The 20,728-nt window shown below is 39.6% G+C and overlaps 1 protein-coding gene and 1 pseudogene across 1 annotated transcript; one reads left to right on the plus strand and one right to left on the minus strand.

Moving 5' to 3' along the window:
* LOC117797276 overlaps positions 1-1,029 on the minus strand; it is a 5,793-nt pseudogene extending 4,764 nt beyond the window's left edge.
* An 11,745-nt stretch (positions 1,030-12,774) lies between these two features.
* LOC100468800 (olfactory receptor 11H12-like) lies at positions 12,775-13,759 on the plus strand. Its single transcript, XM_011218333.3, is given in 2 exon segments — positions 12,775-13,007; positions 13,009-13,759. Coding segments are annotated over 2 exon segments (984 nt in total).
* Positions 13,760-20,728: the final 6,969 nt, after the last annotated feature.

The following is a 20,728-nucleotide window of genomic DNA, read 5'->3' on the forward strand; positions in this document are numbered from 1 at the left end:
AGCTGTTGATAAAAGTTTCTAATAATCCTTCCAATTTCATTGGTGTTGGTTGTGACCTCTCCTTTTACATACATAATTTTATTAATTTGGGTCATTTCTCTATTCTTTTGGGTAAGTCTTTCCAGAGGTCTGTCAATGATATTAATTTCTCTCAAAGAACAAACTTCTGTTGATCTGCTCTACTGTAGTTCTTATTTCTAATTCATTGATTTCTGCTCTAATCTTGGTCATCTGCTTCCCTGAGCGTGGATTAGGCCTGTAACTCTGTTGCTGTTCCAGCTTCTTGAGGTGAGAATATAAAAACTGCATTTTAGATTTGTCTATTCCTTTTTTTTCTTGGTTTGTTTTTTGTTTTTTTGGGTTTTTTAATGATTTTTTTATTATATTATGTCACCATACAGTACATCCCCAGATTCCGATGTAAAGTTTGATGCTTCATTAGTTGCGTATAACACCCCATGCACCATGAAATACGTGCCCTCCTTACGACCCATCAACAGTCGATCCCATTCCCCCACCCCCTCCCTTCTGAAGTCTTCAGTTTGTTTCTCACCATCCATAGTCTCTCATGTTTCATTCCACCTTCTGATTACCCCCCTTTCTTTATCCCTTTCTTCCCCAACCGATCACCCTAGTTCCTATGTTCCATAGATGAGAGAAATCATATGATAATTGTCTTTCTCTGCTTGACTTATTTCACTTAGCATTATCTCCTCCAGTGCCGTCCATGTTGCAGCAAATGTTGAGAATTCGTTCTTTCTGATAGCTGAGTAATATTCCATTGTATATATGGACCACAGCTTCTTAATCCAGTCATCTGTTGAAGGGCATCTCGGCTCCTTCCATGATTTGGCTATTGTGGACAATGCAGCTATGAACATTGGGGTGCATATGGCCCTTCTCTTTACTACGTGTGTATATTTGGGGTAAACACCCAGTAGTGAAATGGCTGGGTCATAGGGTAGCTCAATTTTCAACTTTTTAAGGGACCTCCACACTGTTTACCAGAGTGGCTGTACCAACTTGCATTCCCGCCAAAAATGTAGAAGGGACACCCTTTCTCCACATCCTCTCCAGCAATTTTTCTTTTTTGCCTTGTCAATTTTTGCCATTCTAACTGGTGTAAGGTGGTATCTCAGTGTGGTTTTGATTTGAATTTCCCTGATGGCTAATGATTTTGAACATTTTTTCATGTGTCTGTTAGCCATTTGTATGTCTTCATTGGAAAAGTGTCTGTTCATATCTTCTGCCCATTTTATGATTTGTTTATTTGTTTCTCGNGGGTTTGTTTATTTGTTTCACGTGTATTGAGTTTGAGAATTCTTTGTATATCTTGGATACCAATCCTTTGTCTTAGAGTCCTTTGCAAATATATTCTCCCATTCCATGGGCTGTCTCTTAGTTTTTTGACTGTTTCCTTGCCTGTGCAGAAGATTTTTATCTTGATGAAGTCCCACAAGTTCATTCTATCTTTTGTTTCTCTTGCCTTTGGAGATGTGTCGTGAAAAAGGTTGCTCTGGCCGATGTCATAGAAGTTGTTGCCTATGTTCTCCTCTAGAATTTTGATGGATTCCTGTCTCACATTGAGGTCTTTCATCCATTTGGAGTTTATTTTTGTGTATGGTGTGAGAGAGTGGTCAAGTTTCATTCTTTTGCATGTAGCTGTCCAATTTTCCCAGCACCATTTATTGAAGAGACTGTCTTTTTTCCACCGGATGTTTTTTCCTGCTTTATCAAAGATTAGTTGCCCAAAGAGCCGAGGGTCCATTTCTGGGTTCTCTATTCTGTTCCATTGGTCGATGTGTCTGTTTTTGTGCCAGTACCATGCTGTCTTTGTGATCACAGCTTTGTAGTACAGCTCGAAATCCGGCATTGTGATGCCCCCAGCTTTTTTTTCCCTTTTCAACAGTTCCTTGCAGATTCGGGGACTTTTCTATTCCCATACAAATTTAAGGACTATTTGTTCCAGTTCTTTGAAAAATATCCTCGGTATTTTGATCGGGATAGCATTGAAAGTGTAGATTGCTCTGGGTAGCATGGACATTTTAACTATGTTAATTCTTCCAATCCATGAGCATGGAATATTTTTCCATCTTTTTNGAGGGTCCATTTCTGGGTTCTCTATTCTGTTCCATTGGTCGATGTGTCTGTTTTTGTGCCAGTACCATGCTGTCTTTGTGATCACAGCTTTGTAGTACAGCTCGAAATCCGGCATTGTGATGCCCCCAGCTTTGTTTTTCCTTTTCAACAGTTCCTTGGAGATTCGGGGCCTTTTCTGGTTCCATACAAATTTAAGGACTATTTGTTCCAGTTCTTTGAAAAATGTCCTCGGTATTTTGATCGGGATAGCATTGAAAGAGTAGATTGCTCTGGGTAGCAGGGACATTTTAAGTATTTTATTTCTTCCAATCCATGAGCATGGAATATTTTTCCAGCTTTTTATATCTTCCTCAATGTCTTTCAAGAGTGATTTATAGTTTCTAGAATATAGGTCCTTTATGTCTCTGGTTAAGTTAATTCCAAGGTAACGCATGGTTTTTGGTGTTATTGTAAATGGGATGGATTCCCTAATTTCTCTTTCTTCAGTCTCGTTATTCGTGTATAGAAATGCAACTGATTTCTGGGCATTGATTTTGTATCCTGCCACCGTTACTAAATTGCTCTATAACTTCTAATAGTTTGGGAGTGGATTCTTTTGGGTTTTCCATAAGAGTATCATGTCATCTGCAAAGAGAGACAGTTTGACTTCTTCTTTGCCGATTTGGATACCTTTGATCCCTTTTTGTCTTCTGATTGCTGTTGCAAGGACTTCTAGTACTATGTTGAATAATAGTGGCGAGAGTGGGCATCCTTGTCGNCTGCTGTTGCAAGGACATCTAGAACTATGTTGAATAATAGTGGCGAGAGTGGGCATCCTTGTCGTGTTCCTGATCTTAAGGGAAAAGGCTTCCACTTTTCCCCATTGAGAATAATGCTTGCAGTAGGCTTTTCATAGATGGCTTTTATGAGATTGAGAAATGTACCCTCTATTCCTACACTCTGAAGGGTTTTAATCAGGAAAGGATGCTGTATTTTGTCAAATGCATTTTCTGCATCAATTGAGAGGATCATGTTTCCTGAGTCTTTTCTTGTTGATATGATGTATCACACTGATTGACGCAAATGTTGAACCACGCTTGCATCCCATGTATGAATCCCACTTGGTCATGATGGATAATCCTTTTAATGTACTGTTGGATTCTATTAGCAAGGATCTTGTTGAGGATTTTGGCATCCATATTCATTAGAGAAATCGGTCTGTAATTCTCCTTTTTGAGGGGGTCTTTGCCTGGTTTGGGGATCAAGGTAATATTAGCCTCATAGAATGAGTTTGGTAGCTTTCCTTCTGTTTCTATTTTTTGAAATAGCTTTAGGAGAATAGGTATTATTTCTTCTTTGAATGTTTGGTAGAATTCCCCAGGAAAACCGTCTGGGCCTGGAGTTTTATTATTTGGAAGGTTGTTTATCACTGACTCAATTTCTATATAATTAATTGGCCTGTTTAATAAATCTATTTCTTCCTGTTTCATTCTTGGTAGTTTATAGGTTTCCAGGAATGCCTCCATCTCTTCCGGATTGCTTAGTTTATTGGTAAAAAGCTGTTGATAAAATTTCTAATAATCCTTCCAATTTTGATGGTGTAGGTCGTGACCTCTCCTTTTTCATTCATAATTTTATTAATTTAGGTCCTTTCTCTTTTCTTTGGATAAGTCTTGCCAATGGTCTGTCAATTTGATGGATTCTCTCAAAGAACCAGCTTCTAGTCCTGTTGATTTGCTCTACTGTACTTCTGGTCTCTAATTCATTGATTTCTGCTCTAATCTTGGTCAACTCCTNTTAATTCATTGATTTCTGCTCTAGTTTTTGTCAACTGCTTCCACGTGAGTGGATTAGGCCTGTCCCCCTGTTGCTGTTGCAGCTTCATGAGGTGAGAATATAAAAACTGCATTTTAGATTTTTCTATTCTTTTGAGTGAGGCTTGGATGGCTATGTATTTCCCCCTTAGGACTGCCTTTGCAGTATCCCATAGGTTTTGGACCGTTGTGTATTCATTCTCGTTGGTCTCCATAAATTGTTTAATTTGTTTTTTGATTTCCTGGTTTATCGAGTCATTCTTGAGCAGGATGGTTCTTAGCCTCCAAGTGTTTGAGTTTCTTCCAGGTTTTTCCTTGTGGTTGAGTTCCAATTTCAGAGCGTTGTGGTCTGANATTTTTCCACGTGGTTGAGTTCCAATTTCAGAGCATTGTGGTCTGAGAATATGCATGGGATAATTTCAATCTTTTGGTATTGGCTGAGACCTGTTTTGTGTCCCAGAGCATGATCTATTCTTGAGAATGTTCCATGGGCATTTGAATAGAATGAGTATTCTTTGGTTCTGGGGTGTAGTGTTCTATATATATCTATGAGGTCCAACTCGTCGAGTATGGCATTCAAAGCCTTTGATTCTTTGCTTAGTTTTTGCCAGGGTGTTCTGTCTATTTCTGNACTATGAGGTCAAACTCATCAAGTATGGCATTCAAGGCCTTTGATTCTTTGCTTAGATTTGGCAGGGCATTCTGTCTATTTCTGATAGTGGGGTGTTGAGGTCCCCTACTATTAATGTATTTTTGTCCATATGTCTGTTTATTCTGGTTAAGGGTTGGCTTATGTATCTTGCTGCTCCCCTGTTGGGGGCATATATATTAATAATTGTCATATCCCCTTGTTGAATATTTCCTTTAAGAATAATATAGTGCCCTTCTGTATCTCTCTCTATGGCCTCTAGTTTAAAATCCAGTCTATCTGATATGAGAATTGCTACTCCAGCTTTCTTTTGAGGTCCATTTGCGTGGAAGATGGTACTCCATCCCCTTACTCTAAGTCTGAATGCATCTTTGGGTTCAAAATGAGTCTCTTGTAGACAGCAAATGGATGGGTCATGTCTTTTTATCCAATCTGCAACCCTGTGGCGTTTTATGGGAGAGTTTAAGCCNAACCATTAACATTGGCGCTGAGAACTGAGAGATAGAATTTTAAAGATGCCATGTTGCCAGTAAAGTCTTTGTATCAGTTGTGACTTTCTGCTCTGTATCACTCTTGGGGCTTTTTTCCTTTATAGAACCCCCCTTAGTATTTCCTCTAGGGCTGGTTTCGTGGTTATGAAATTGGTTATTGCCTGGCGATTCTGGAATATCTTTATTTCTCCATCAATTCTGAATGACAGCCTTTCTGGATAAAGGATCCTTGACTGCATGTTTTTCTCTGCAAGAGCTTTAAAAATGCACCCCCCCCAATCCTTTCTCTCATTCCAGGTCTGTGTAGACAGGTCTGACGTAATTCTGATACCTTTGCTTTGGTACATGAGAAATTTCTTTGCCCTGGCCGCTTTCAATACTGTATCCTTGGATCTAATATTTGCGATTTGCACTATGACATGCCGTGGCGTAGGTTTGTCCTGGTTGAGCTTGGATGGGGTCCTCTCTGCCTCTTGGACATGAATGCTTGTTTCCCTTGCTAGATTAGGGAAGTTTTCAGCTACAATTTGTTCAAATATCTCTTCTAGACCTCTGTTTTTCTCCACCACCTCTGGGATGCCGATGATTCTGACATTGGAACGTTTCATAGAGTCAGTAATCTCCCATAATCTACATTCGTGGGCATGGATTTTTTTAAGACCAGCTTCTATTTTCATTTTTTCCTCTACTAACCCATCCTCCAATTCACTAATGCGTTCCTCTGCCTCGGTGACCCTGGCTATCAGATCCTCTAGTTTTGACTGCATTTGGCTCATAGAATTTTTAATTTCTGTCAGATTCACTCTCATTTCTGCCCTTAGGGATTCTATATTCTCAGNGATTCTATATTCTCAGTAACATTTTCGTTAATATTTTTTTCAAGTCTACACATCATCTTGACGATTGTTGCTCTGAATTCCATTTCTGATAATTGGGATACATCCATACGTTTTAATTCTGTGGCAAAGGCCACAGACCCATTATCTTTTCTTTGCTGGGGTGGGCTTCTCCTTCTCGTCATTCTGATGAGGAGAGATTGCGCGGTGGTCTGGAGCCAAATTATTGAATGGGATCCAGTCCATGTGCCCTTGTTTTATAGAGATCTTAGGGATGTGGGCTGTTCTTTAAAGATTTTATTTATTTGAGAGAGAGAGACAGACAGTCAGCAAGAAAGGGAACCCAAGTAGGTGAATAAGAGAGGAAATAGCAGGCTCCCAGCAGAGGAGCCCAATGAGGGGCTCCTTTCCGGAACGCTGTGATCACGCCCTAATCCGAAGACAGGTGCTTAATGACAGCGCCACTCAGGCGCCCCGGGTTGTGGGCTTATTGATTTTTCAGCCTGCCTGCTGAGGGAGGGTCCTGCCATGCTGGTACTCAGGAAACCCTGTTTGGGTAGAGTCTCTGTGTCCCCTGTGAGGGGGATGGGGATGGGCACCCTGTGAGGGGGTATTTCTGGGCTTTTGTTCTCTGGCAGCTTTCCCTGGTGGTTTGCTGTGCCTCTTCTGAGAGTCAGAGCGCGGCTGAAATTCAGCCTCTGTCTCAGAACAGAGGGATCGCGGATCGTTCTCCACTGATGTTCTGGCCACTTTAACTCTGTTTCTGTTGCTGCTGCTCAACCCTGCAACATCCCGGGCTGTGCGCCCCACACCCGGCGTCCCAGACCTCACTTCTAAGCCTGGCATGTCTCTGTCTTTTGTGTTTCTAACCCCACCAGCCGCCATTCGCCAGCCACCCCGCGCGCCCCTCCCGGAGCTCCTGATCTCAGTCTGGTGTCTCACGGGTGACGTCCGCAAGTCCGCCTGCTCCCCCGTGCAGGTGGCCCACCAGCCACCAGCTGCCAGCTGCTCCGTGCATGCTCCTGGAGCTCCCGGTCTCAGTCTGGATCCAGTGAGCACACCGGAGTTCCAGATTCCGTGAGATGCTTGGTAGCATGTGCCCCCGGCTCACAGTCTCAGTCTGCTGTCTCAAGGGTGCGGTCCATGTTCCACCCGCTCCCCCGTGCAGGTGGCTACCACTTCCCGGGGCCCAGACATGGCAGCTCCCTCCCTCTTCCATTTGCTTCCAATATCTGTGCACAGTTTCATGGTTCCCTGCTTTGTACCTCAATACTCAGCGCTGGAGATGTTCATTTGTAGAGATCCAGATGTATCTTCTTGCGTCTCAGGCTGATTCCATGGATGTTCCTGCTGGTCTGGTACCTATCCAGCTCAACTCAGGGGACCGGCAGAAAAGGGGGTCCCCTACTCCTCCGCCATCTTCCCCTCTAGTTGTGTCTATTCTTCTGAGTGAGGCTTGGATGGCTATGTATTTTCACCTTAGGACTGCCTTTGTAGTGTCCCATAGGTTTTGGACCATTGTGTTTTCATTCTCGTTGGTCTCCATAAATTGTTTAAATTGATTTTTGATTTCCTGGTTTATCGAATTATTCCTGAGCAGGATGGTTCTTAGTCTCCAAGTGTTTGAGTTTCTTCCAAATTTTTCGTTGTGATTGAGTTCCAATTTCAAAGCGTTGTGGTCTGAGAATATGCAGGGAATAATTCAGTCTTTTGGTATCGGTTGAGACCTGTTTTGTGACCCTGAACATGGTCTATTCTTGAGAATGTTCCATAGGCATTAGAATAGAATGAGTATTCTTTGGTTCTGGGGTGTAGTGTTCTATATATATCTATGAGGTCCAACTCGTCGAGTATGGCATTCAAAGCTCTTGTTTCTTGATTTCTTGCTTAGGTGAACTGTCTATTTCTGATAGTGGAGTGTTGAGGTCCCCTACTATTAACATATTTTTATCTATATGGCTCTTTATTCTGATTAAGAGTTGGCTTGTGTATCTTGCTGCTCCCCTGTTGGGGGCATATATATTTATAATTGTCATATCCACTTGTTGGGTACATCCTTTAAGAATAGTATAGTGCCCATCTGTGTCTCTAACTCGTCTTTAGTTTAAAATCCAATCTGTCTGATATGAGAATTGCTACCCAGCTTTCTTTTGAGGTCCATTGGTGTGAAAGATGGTATTCCATCCCTTTCAGTCTGGATGTATCTTTAGGTTCAAAATGAGTCTCTTGTAGACAGCAAATGGATGTGTCATGTCTTTTTATCCAATCTGCAACTCTGTGGCATTTTATGGGAGCATTTAGGCCATTTACATTGAGACTGAATATTGAGAGATATGATTTTAATTATGCCATGTTGCCTGTAAAGTCTTTGCTTGTATCGGTTGTGGTTTTCTGTTCTGTATCACTCTTGGGGTCTTTTTACCCTTATAGAACCCCCTTAATATCTCCTGTAGGGCTGGTTTCGTGGTTATGAAATTGGTGGATGACTGGCGATTCTGGAAGGTCCTTATGTCTCCATCAATTCTGAATGACAACCTTGCTGGATAAAGGATCCTTGGCTGCATGTTTTTCTCTGAAAGAGCTTTAAAAATGCCCCCCCAACCCTTTCTCTCATTCCAGGTCTGTGTAGACAGGTCTGACGTAATTCTGATACCTTTGCCTTGGTACATGAGAAATTTCTTTGCCCTGGCCACTTTCAATAATGTATCCTTGGATCTAATATTTGCGAATTGCACTATGATGTGATGTGGCGTAGGTTTTTCGTGATTGAACTTGGGAGGGGTCCTCTCTGCCTCTTGGACAGGAATGCTTGTTTCCTTTGCTAGATTAGGGAAGTTTTCAACTACAATTTGTTCAAATATCTCTTCTAGACCTCTGTTTTTTTCCACCCCCTCGGGAATGCTGATGATTCTGACTTTGGATCGTTTCATTGAGTCAGTAATCTCCAGTAACCTGCATTCGTGAGAATGGATTTTTTTGAGTCCAGATTCTATTTTAGCTTTCTCTTCTACTAACCCATCCTCCAATTCGCTGATACGTTCTTCTACCTCATTCACCCTAGCCTTCAGAGCCTGTAGTTTTGACTGCATTTGTCTCATAGAATTTTTAATTTCTGCCAGATTCACTCTCATTTCCACCCTTAGAGATTCTATATTCTCATTAACATTTTCGTTAACACTTTTTTCAAGTCTACACATCATCTTGACTATTGTTACTCTGAATTCCATTTCTGATCATTTGGTTATATCCATATCCATTAGTTCCATGGCAGAGGCCACAGACTCATTGTCTTTTCTTTGCTGGGGGGGATTTCTCCTTTTTGTCATTCTGATGAGGAGAGGTTGCAGGGTTGTCCAGAGCCCAAATTATTGACCAGGACCCAGGCCGTGCACCCTTGTTTTTTAGGGATCTTTGGGATGTGGCCTTCTTGATTTTTCAGCCTTCCTTCTGTGGAGAGGCCTGCCATGCTGATACTCAGGCTACCCTCTTTGGGTAGAGTCTCCATGTCCCCTGTGAGGGGGGATGCAGATGGGCACCCTGTGAGCCAATGTTTCCAGGCTTTTGTTCTCTGGTGGCTTTTACTGGTGGTTTGCTGTGCCTTTTCTGAGAGTCAGAAGCAATGGCCGAATCTCAGCTTTTGTCTCAGAACAGAGGGATCATGGACCTCTCTCCACTGATGTTCTGGCCACTTTAACTCTGTTTCTGTTGGTGCTGCTCAACTCTGCAGCATCCCGGCATGTGCGCCCCACACCCAGCATCCCAGCCCTCACTTCCAAGGCTGTCGCGTCTCTCTCCTTTGTGTTTCTAACAATGCCAGCCACCAGCCACCAGCTGCCAGTTGCCCCCGCATGCTCCCTGAGCTCCCTGTCTCAGTCTGGTTCCAGTGAGCACTCCAGAGCTCTGTGAGATGTCTGGTGGCATGGGCTCCCTGGTTCAAGGTCTCAGTCTGCTCTCTCACAGGTGCTGTCTGCAAGTCCACCCACTCCCCTGTGCAGGTGGCTACTGCTTCCAGGTGCCGGAACACGGCAGCTCCCTCCCCCTTCCATTTATCTTCCGATATCTTTGCGTGCTTTCACACCTCCCCGCTTTGTACCTCAATCCTCAGCGCTGGAGATGTTCATTTGTAGAGATCCAGATGTATCTTCCTGCATCTCAGGCTGATTCTGTGGATGTTCAGGCTGGGCTGGTACCTATCCATCTTGACTCAGGGGACCAGCTGAAAAAGGGGTCCCCTACTCCTCCCCCATCTTAACCCAACCCAGTAATGTGGATTCTAAAAAGACAAAGAGACCACAAAGAAATGAATATGGGAGATTGAAAGCTATCCAGAGAATGAAATGTAGTCCAATATCTATAAATGTGAGTAAGGAAAGTTAAACAAGAACAGTAATTTGAAACCAATTTATGGAGAACTTGGAAATTTCTTAATAATAAAACCATTGATGTTTTTTGAGCAAGCAAATAATAAGATCAAGGCTATGTTTTAGGAGTTCCTAAGTCCTGAAGTAAAATAACTAAGAGGTAATAAAGGTCTAAATACTATTTTTCCCCCTTAGTCTTTCAATGTAAGGAGTTTGTTTTTGGATATTCCTCAAGTGGTCTGTGGTCCACAGACCCATGTTCGCACAGATTCTTGATGTTCTCAATCATTTTACACTATGTGGTATGAACATTCATTCTCATTTAGGTGTTTTAGCCATACTACATAAATTTAGGTAAAAATGGGACACTAATCAATGAAATCAAATAATTGTGTCATATTATGTGTATTATGCTAAGTGAAAAAAATCAGAGAAGGACAAACACTATATGATCTCACTAATATGTTGCATTTAAGAAAGGACACAGATTAACATATGGGAAGGGGAAAGAACAAAAGGAGAGAGGGAAAAAAGCTGTAGGAGACTCTTAATGAGAGAGAACAAACTGAGGGTTGATGGAAGGAGGTGAGCTGGGAATGGACTATATGGGGATGGGCGGTAAGGAGGGCACTTGCGGTGAGCACTTGGTGTTGTATGTAAGCGATGAACTACTGAATTCTACACCAGAAACCAATATTGCACTGTATGTTAACTACCTAAAAGTTAAATTAAAAAATTTTTTTTCAAAGAATTATTCCTGAACTTCATACCAAAACTTCTGGTGACACATTTTGCTTTATTGTTCCTCAAATCGTATCTTCTGGAATCTTTTTGGAATCCATATTCCAGACAAGCAAACTTTGTAAATAATGGTGCCTCAGAGAATTTATTACTCTTTACTAATTCCTCAGAGAACATGCAATCATTAACTTTTAAAGATCTATTGGCTTGGAGAAGAAGAATTTTCCTAATGCTATAGAGACCAAGTCGCAGGAGAACATATGATTAAAAAAAAGTGCATTCTTAATATTTGTGAAGCAATAAAATTCTTTATTCAGCTGGACAGGGAAGTATATGGTTCATCAAACAGGTCCTTCAGAGATTTGGTAGATATCAAAACAATGATATCTTAACCTTTTGATTACTGCAGAAGATCTTAATACCTCTGTGTCAATCCCTTTCACTCCAGAATTTCTTAATGTTGATTTATTTATGCTCCTGGTTTAGAACATTTAAAAAATGGATACATACTACTAAAAGAAGCACAAATACAGCTTCCACAAAATAATTCTAAAAGACTTTTTTAAGCACTGGTGTGGACAACAGGTTGGAAAAAAAATGCTTTTGAAAATTTTGTGTTTGTGCTCCAAATGTAAGCTCTCACAACTTTCAGAACTCACATCCCTGCATACTGCCAAACACACACACACACACACACACACACACACACACACACACAAATTCAGGGAACTCATATCCCTGACATCTTTTTCATAAGAATGTAGGATGAAGTATGTTTATTTATAACGATAACAACAACAAAAGTATTTGACTGCTGTCTTCTGGTCAGATTTTTACTTAAGCATATAAAAAGTCAATGCCAAATTTTATGGGGGGAAAAAGGTTTCAGAAAATAAACTTCCATACCTAGCTGTTATTTTGCAAATTGTTACAGGTAAAAGATTAAGTGAAAACTTAAAGCCACTGCTTCCAACAGAAGACACTGCAACACTGCAATATTAAAAGTCAGTGCTGGTAAATAACATTATGGTATAACATTTTTATGATGCTTAAGCTAACAGCAACAGCAATAGAAATGAGGCATATTGGCTTTAAAATTACTGCTAACTTGCTATAAAATATGTCCATTTATTTTTAATATTTAAATGATACATTAAGCATTATATTTAACTGAGATATAAATATTAAAATTAAAACCTTCTTTACTGAGTCTATTGCCCTATAAAATGGGTTTAGGAAAAGAAACTAGTACATGTATTAATTGTTAACTTTGTGTTATATGCTATCCAGAAACTATCGTACATCATCCCTGCTCCAAAATAATAAGCTTTACAAAATGAAGTTAACTTGGGTGCTGGGTGGCTCAGTTGGTTAAGTGTCCAACTCTTGATTTCAGCTCAGGTCATGGTCTCAGGGTTGTGAGATCTAGCCCTACATTGGGCTCCATCCTGGGCATGGAGCCTGCTTAAGATTCTCTCCCTCTCCCTTTGCCCCTCCCCCCAACTTCTCTTTCTCGCTCTCCAAAAAAAGAGTTTAACTTTACCTAGTTCTATCATGGTACCATAATGAGGAAGAGATTCAGAAGCAGGCAAAGTTTGTTTCCGTGCAGCCAGCTACCTACTATGTCCAAAACTCAGAAAACATAACCAAGAACAAGTAGACTACATTCTCTTCCTAACTGATGATTCTTTTGAAAAATGATCCCATGTTCATTGTCTTCTTTTCATTCTGAAAAAGGAGCACATTTAAAACTAGTCCTAACTGCTAATAACATGTCCCTTGACCTTGCAGGTTACTGACCCAATGAATGTCTCTGAGCCATATTCCAGCTTTGCTTCTGTAAGAAAATTCATACTCCTAGGTTTTTCTTGTGAGTGGAAGACTCAGATCCTCCTCTTCTCACTCTTCACTACAACGTATGTTTTGACTGTAACAGGGAATGGTGCCATTGTTTGCGCTCTGTGGTGTGAATGGCGACTCCACAGCCCCATGTACATATTCCTGGGGAATTTCTCCTTTCTAGAGATCTGGTATGTCTTCTACAGTTCCCAAGATGTTGGTCCATTTCCTCTCAGATAAAAAGGCCATCTCCTTTACTGGGTGTTTCCTCCCATTTTATTTCTTTTTCTCTTTGGGAACATCTGAATGTTTCCTCTTGGCCGTCATGGCCTTTGATCGGTACCTTGCTATCTGCCATCCCTTGCACTACCCTAATATCATGACTGGGCATTCCTGTACCAAACTGGTCATTATCTGCTGTGTTTGTGGATTTCCATGGTTCCTGACCCCCATTGTATTCATCTCTCAGATGCCCTTCTGTGGTCCAAACATGATTGACCACATTGTGTGTGATCCAGGGCCACTATTTGCATTGGCATGTGCCTCTGCTCCAACAACCCAACAGCTTTGCTATACTCTAAGCTCATTAGTTATCTTCGGTAACTTCCTTTTTATCCTTGGGTCCTATACACTTGTCCTATTGGCTGTGTTGCATATGCCTTCAGCCACTGGGAGACATAAGGCCTTCTCAACCTGTGCTTCTCATTTGGCTGTGGTATCACTATTCTATGGCTCTCTGATGGTCATGTATGTGAGCCCAGGACTCGGGCATTCTGCTGGTGTACAGAAATTTGCAACTTTGTTCTATGCTATGGTGACTCCACTCTTCAACATCCTCATTTATAGCTTTTGGAATAAGGAGATAAAAGCAGCACTGAGGAAAGTTCTGGGGCGTCTCAACACAACCCAAGATATACTAGATGATCCCTCCATTATCAGGTCAGTATAGTGTCACAAAAAGTAATCAGGATTATATAGTTATTCAAACCTTCAAATATAAGTCTAGTGATATTAACTATATAAGCTTATGAAATTAAACATCCATGGGGATACTTATTGAGTGGCCAGATTATACAGATAAATGGAAGTGCTGGGTTCTACTTTGGCACTTAGAGTGTACATGAACTAGGGAATGGACACATCTGCGTGTTTTCTGGATAGTTCATATGGTTCTTCTGTTGTAAAAATTTCTGTGTTCTATTTGATAATTTAGGTTAATGGTTCTGGGATCAATTAAATTACGTCATTTTGTTTGTTTAGTTGTTTGTAAATAAAAGAAAGAAATGTATTTTCTTTCTGTTTGTGGTTCTTTTCTTATTTGACTATATCATTTTGGTGATCTGGTCACCACTGCTAAATAAACCCTTAAAGCAATTATCCAAAATTTCTAAAGGACCATAATGTCATAATGTCATGCTAGCCTACATATGTTTGTTTTCCTTATACATTACCCCTTTCTAAGCTCCTTAAGGGGCAGATTCTTTTTTTTTAAGATTTTATTTATTTATTTATTTGACAGAGATAGAGACAGCCAGCGAGAGAGGGAACACAAGCAGGGGGAGTGGGAGAGGAAGAAGCAGGCTCATAGCGGATGAGCCTGATGTGGGGCTCGATCCCATAATGCCAGGATCACGACCTGAGCCGAAGGCAGATGCTTAACTGCTGTGCCACCCAGGCACCCCAAGGGGCAGATTCTAATTCTAACAACATCAATCAAAATATTCAGAAATACAGTTTTCTGAGTGTCAATATTTTTACTAAGCAAAGGTTCACCAAAAGCCTAATTGGTCAATTATTTGGGTTTTAGATAATCTCCTCTGGGTTTTAGAATATCTCCTTCTAAAAAATGGAGAGGGAAATGATCTACTTTGTAATAAATTACTTCAATTCAAAAAATAAGTGACAGTTCATTGTTATTTGTTGCTGCAACAGTTTTAAAATACCAGTAAGGAGAAATTTTAAGGAAGAAAAGCATCCAGAAATCAATCATCTTACAGTGATACAATACACTTTACATTTTCATTTATACGTATGCTTTATTTAATATACCAAAGTTGTTCTTATATTATTATCAACTTTTTTAATCATTTTTTTAGGAACTTTTAATATTCCATTCAACTAATATGTATGGGTTGTAAATTTTCATGGGGTGAGATCAATATTTTCCTAGAAGGAGGACTGTCCTTCCAAGTAGCTTGACTTCTGCAGGATATAAGAAAGGGAATTTCCAGAAAGGGGATTAGGAGAAAAAAACATGCACCTCTACACAATAATGATCGCTTAGAATTATTATCCAGGGATTCAGACCCTCCTTCCATCCACACAAATCCTTTTGTTATATAGTACAGTTACTTCCATTCTTTTATTGCAAAAATTAATATCTCAATTAAATCTTCATAAAGATTTGTCATGATGATGTTTGCAAACTAGGTTAGGACTCACCATCTAATTTAATACTGCTCTTGGAAAATCCCGGATGTAAGACTACTCTTAACCGAAATAAAGAGACATATAGATAAAAACACAGTAATAGTAGGGGACCTCAACACCCCACTATCAGAAATAGACAGAACACCCTGGCAAAAACTAAGCAAAGAATCAAAGGCTTTGAATGCCATACTCGACGAGTTGGACCTCATAGATATATATAGAACACTACACCCCAGAACCAAAGAATACTCATTCTATTCAAATGCCCATGGAACATTCTCAAGAATAGATCATGCTCTGGGACACAAAACAGGTCTCAGCCAATACCAAAAGATTGAAATTATCCCCTGCATATTCTCAGACCACAACGCTCTGAAATTGGAACTCAACCACAAGGAAAAACCTGGAAGAAACTCAAACACTTGGAGGCTAAGAACCATCCTGCTCAAGAATGACTCGATAAACCAGGAAATCAAAAAACAAATTAAACAATTTATGGAGACCAACGAGAATGAATACACAACGGTCCAAAACCTATGGGATACTGCAAAGGCAGTCCTAAGGGGGAAATACATAGCCATCCAAGCCTCACTCAAAAGAATAGAAAAATCTAAAATGCAGTTTCTATATTCTCACCTCAAGAAACTGGAACAGCAACAGAGGGACAGGCCTAACCCACTGACAAGGAAGGAGTTGACCAAGATTAGAGCAGAAATCAATGAATTAGAAACCAGAACCACAGTAGAGCAGATCAACAGGACTAGAAGCTGGTTCTTTGAGAGAATCCATAAAATTGATAGACCACTGGCAAAACTTGTCCAAAAACAAAGAGAAAGGACTGAGATTATTAAAATTATGACTGAAAAGGGAGAGGTCACGACCAGCACCATTGAAATTGCAAGGATTATTAGAAACTTTTATCAACAGCTATATGCCAAAAAACTAAACAATCTGGAAGAGATGGAGGCCTTCCTGGAAACCTATAAACTACCAAGACTGAAACAGGAAGAAATAGATTTCTTAAATAGGCCAATTAACTATGAAGAAATTGAGTCAGTGATAAACAACCTTCCAAATAATAAAACTCCAGGCCCAGACGGTTTTCCTGGGGAATTCTACCAAACATTCAAAGAAGAAATAATACCTATTCTCCTAAAGCTATTTCAAAAAATAGAAACAGAAGGAAAGCTACCAAACTCATTCTATGAGGCTAATATTACCTTGATCCCCAAACCAGGCAAAGACCCCCTCAAAAAGGAGAATTACAGACCGATTTCTCTAATGAATATGGATGCCAAAATCCTCAACAAGATCCTTGCTAATAGAATCCAACAGTACATTAAAAGGATTATCCATCATGACCAAGTGGGATTCATACCTGGGATGCAAGCATGGTTCAACACTCGCAAATCAATCAATGTGATACATCATATCAACAAGAAAAGACTCAAGAACCATATGATCCTCTCAATTGATGCAGAAAAAGCATTTGACAAAATACAGCATCCTTTCCTGATTAAAACCCTTCAGAGTGTAGGAATAGAGGGTACATTTCTCAATCTCATAAAAGCCATCTATGAAAAGCCTACTGCAAGCATTATTCTCAATGGGGAAAAGCTGGAAGCCTTTCCCTTAAGATCAGGAACACGACAAGGATGCCCACTCTCGCCACTATTATTCAACATAGTACTAGAAGTCCTTGCAACAGCAATCAGAAGACAAAAAGGGATCAAAGGTATCCAAATCGGCAAAGAAGAAGTCAAACTGTCTCTCTTTGCAGATGACATGATACTCTATATGGAAAACCCAAAGGAATCCACTCCCAAACTATTAGAAGTTATAGAACAATTCAGTAAGGTGGCAGGATACAAAATCAATGCCCAGAAATCAGTTGCATTTCTATACACGAATAACGAGACTGAAGAAAGAGAAATTAGGGAATCCATCCCATTTACAATAACACCAAAAACCATACGTTACCTTGGAATTAACTTAACCAGAGACGTAAAGGACCTATATCCTAGAAACTATAGATCACTTTTGAAAGATATTGAGGAAGACATAAAAAGATGGAAAAATATTCCATGCTCATGGATTGGAAGAATTAACATAGTTAAAATGTCCATACTACCCAGAGCAATCTACACTTTCAATGCTATCCCGATCAAAATACCGAGGACATTTTTCAAAGAACTGGAACAAATAGTCCTTAAATTTGTATGGAANCCAGATGTATCTTCCTGCATCTCAGGCTCATTCCATGGATGTTCAGGCTGGTCTGGTACCTATCCAACTTGACTCAGGGGACCGGCTGAAAAAAGGGTCCCCTACTCCTCTACCATCTTAACCCAACCTGGTAATGAGGATTCTAAAAAGACAAAGAGACCACAAAGAAATGAATATGGGAGATTGAAAGCTATCCAGAGAATGAAATGTGGTCCAATATCTATAAAAGGGAGTAAGGAAAGTTAAACAAGAACAGTAATCTGAAACCAATTTATGGAGAACTTGGAAATTTCTGAATAATAAAACCATTGATGTTTTTTGAGCAAGCAAGTAATAAGATCAAGGCTATGTTTTAGGAGTTCCTAAGTCCTGAAGTAAAATAACTAAGAGGTAATAAAGGTCTAAATACTATTTTTCCCCCTTAGTCTTTCAATGTAAGGAGTTTGTTTTTGGATATTCCTCAAGTGGCCTGTGGTCAACAGACCCGTGTTCGCACAGATTCTTGATGTTCTCAATCATTTTACAATATGTGGTATGAACATTCATTCTCATTTAGGTGTTTTAGCCATACTACATAAATTAAGGTAAAAATGGGACACTAATCAATGAAATCAAATACTTGTGTCATATTAATTGGGAAGCTACATGTTCCTCTTTAGTATTTAAGTCAATTAACTTAAATACTGGCACTTCTTGCTCCTTTCTTTCATATCTAAAGAATTCTGACATGCTGACCTTCTAGAATCACTTCTAATTTCTACAGATTTTTATTGTCAATACTCTACAGTGCTCTGTACCTCCACATTTTCCTCATTTAGGCTTGTTGTACTTTATTTCTGTATCCTCCAACATAGGTACAGATATTAGAAGTGTTGGTGATGATGCAGAGAAAGGGGAACCCTCTTGTATTGTTGGTGGGAATGCAAATTGGTGCAGGCCCTCTGGAGAACAGTATGGAAGTTCCTCAAAAAGTTAAAAATAGAACTACCCTACAAGCCAGGAATTTCACTAAATACTAGGTATTTACCCAAAGGATACAAAAATATAGAATTGAAGGGATACACACCCCGATGTTTATAGGAGCATTATCAACAACAGCCAAACTATAGAGAGAGCCCAAATATCCATCAACTGATGAACAGATAAAGATGATGTGGTGTGTGTGTGTGTGTGTGTGTGATATTACTCAGCCATCAAAAAGGGTGAAATCTTGACATTTGCAGTGACATGGATGGAGCTAAATGTATATTATGTGTATTATGCTAAGTGAAATAAATCAGAGAAGGACAAAAACCATATGATCTCACTAATAAGTTGCGTTTAAGAAAGAAAACAGATTAACATATGCAAACAGGAAAAGAACAAAAGGAGAGAGGGAAAAAAAGCTGTAGGAGACTCTTAATGAGAGAGAACAAACTGAGGGTTGATGGAAGGAGGTGAGCTGGGAATGGACTTAATGGGTGATGGGCAGTAAGGAGAGCACTTGTGATGAGCACTGGGTGTTGTATGTAAGCGATGAACCACTGAATTCTACACCAGAAACCAATATTACACTGTATGTTAACTACCTAAAAGTTAAATTAAAAAAATTTTTTTAAAGAATTATTCCTGAACTTCATACCAAAACTTTTGGTGACACATTGTGCTTTATTGTTCCTCAAATCATATTCTAGAATCTTTTTGGAATCCAAATTCCAGACAAGCAAACTTTGTAAATAATGGTGCCTCAGAGAAGTTATTACTCTTTACTAATTCCTCAGAGAACATGCAATCATTAACTTTTTAAAGATCTATTGGCTTGGAGGAGAAGAAGTTTCCTAATGCTATAGAGGCCAAGTCCCAGGAGAACATATGATAAAAAAAAATAGTGCATTCTTAATATTTGTGAAGCAATAAAATTCTTTATACAGCTGGACAGAGAAGTATATGGTTCATCAAACAGGTCCTTCAGAGATTTGGTAGATATCAAAACAATGATATCTTTACCTTTTGATTACTGCAGAAGATCTTAATACCTCTGTGTCAATCCCTTTCATTCCAGAATTTCTTAATGTTGATTTACTTATGCTCCTGGTTTGGAACATTTAAAAAATGGATACATACTACTAAAAGAAGCACAAATACAGCTTTCACAAAATAATTCTAAAAGACTTTTCTAAGCACTGGTGTGGACAACAGGTTGGAAAAAAACTGCTTTTGAAAATTTTGTGTTTGTGCCCCAAATATAAGCTCTCACAACTTTTAGAACTCACATCCCTGCATACTGCCACACACACACACACACACACACACACACACACACACACACATTCAGGGAACTCATATCCCTGACATCTTTTCCATGAGAATGTAGGATGAAGTACGTTTACTTATAACGATAACAACAACAAAAGTATTTGACCTCTGTCTTCTGGTGCAGATTTTTAACTTAAGCATATAAAAAGTCAATGCCAAATTTTATGGGGGGAAAAAGGTTTCAGAAAATAAACTTCCATACCTAGCTGTTATTTTGCAAATTGTTACAGGTAAAAGATTAAGTGAAAACTTAAAGCCACTGCTTCCGACAGAAGACACTGCAACACTGCAAAATTAAAAGTTAGTGCTGGTAAGTAACATTACGGTATAACATTTTTATGATGCTTAAGCTTACAGCAACAGCAATAGAAATGAGGCATATTGGCTTTAAAATTACTGCTAACTTGCTATACAATATGTCCATTTATTTTCATATTTAAATGATATGTTAAGCATTATATTTAACTGAGATGTAAATAGNTAAATGATATGTTAAGCATTATATTTAACTGAGATGTAAATAGTAAAATTAAAACCTTCTTTACTGAGTCTATTGCCCTATAAGATGCGTTTAGGAAAAGAAACTCATACATGTATTAATTGTTAACCTTGTGTTATATGCTATCCAGAAACTATCGTACATCATCCCTGCTCCAAAATGATAAGCTTACAAAATGAAGTTAACTTGGGTGCCTGGGTGGCTCAGTTGGTTAAGTGTCCAACTCTTGATTTCAGCTCAGGTCATGTTCTCAGGGTCATGAGATCTAGCCCTGCATTGGGCTCCATCCTGGACATGGAGCCTGCTTAAGATTCTCTCTCTCCCTCTCCCTCTACCCTTCCCCCAACTTCTCTTTCTCCTTTCAAAAAAAAGAGTTTAACTTTACCTAGTTCTATCGTGGTACCATAATGAGGAAGAGATTCAGAAGCAGGCAAAGTTTGTTTCCGTGCAGCCAGCTACCTACTATGT

Source organism: Ailuropoda melanoleuca, chromosome 20 (assembly GCF_002007445.2).
Source record: "Ailuropoda melanoleuca isolate Jingjing chromosome 20, ASM200744v2, whole genome shotgun sequence".
Taxonomy (NCBI): Eukaryota; Metazoa; Chordata; class Mammalia; order Carnivora; family Ursidae; genus Ailuropoda; species Ailuropoda melanoleuca.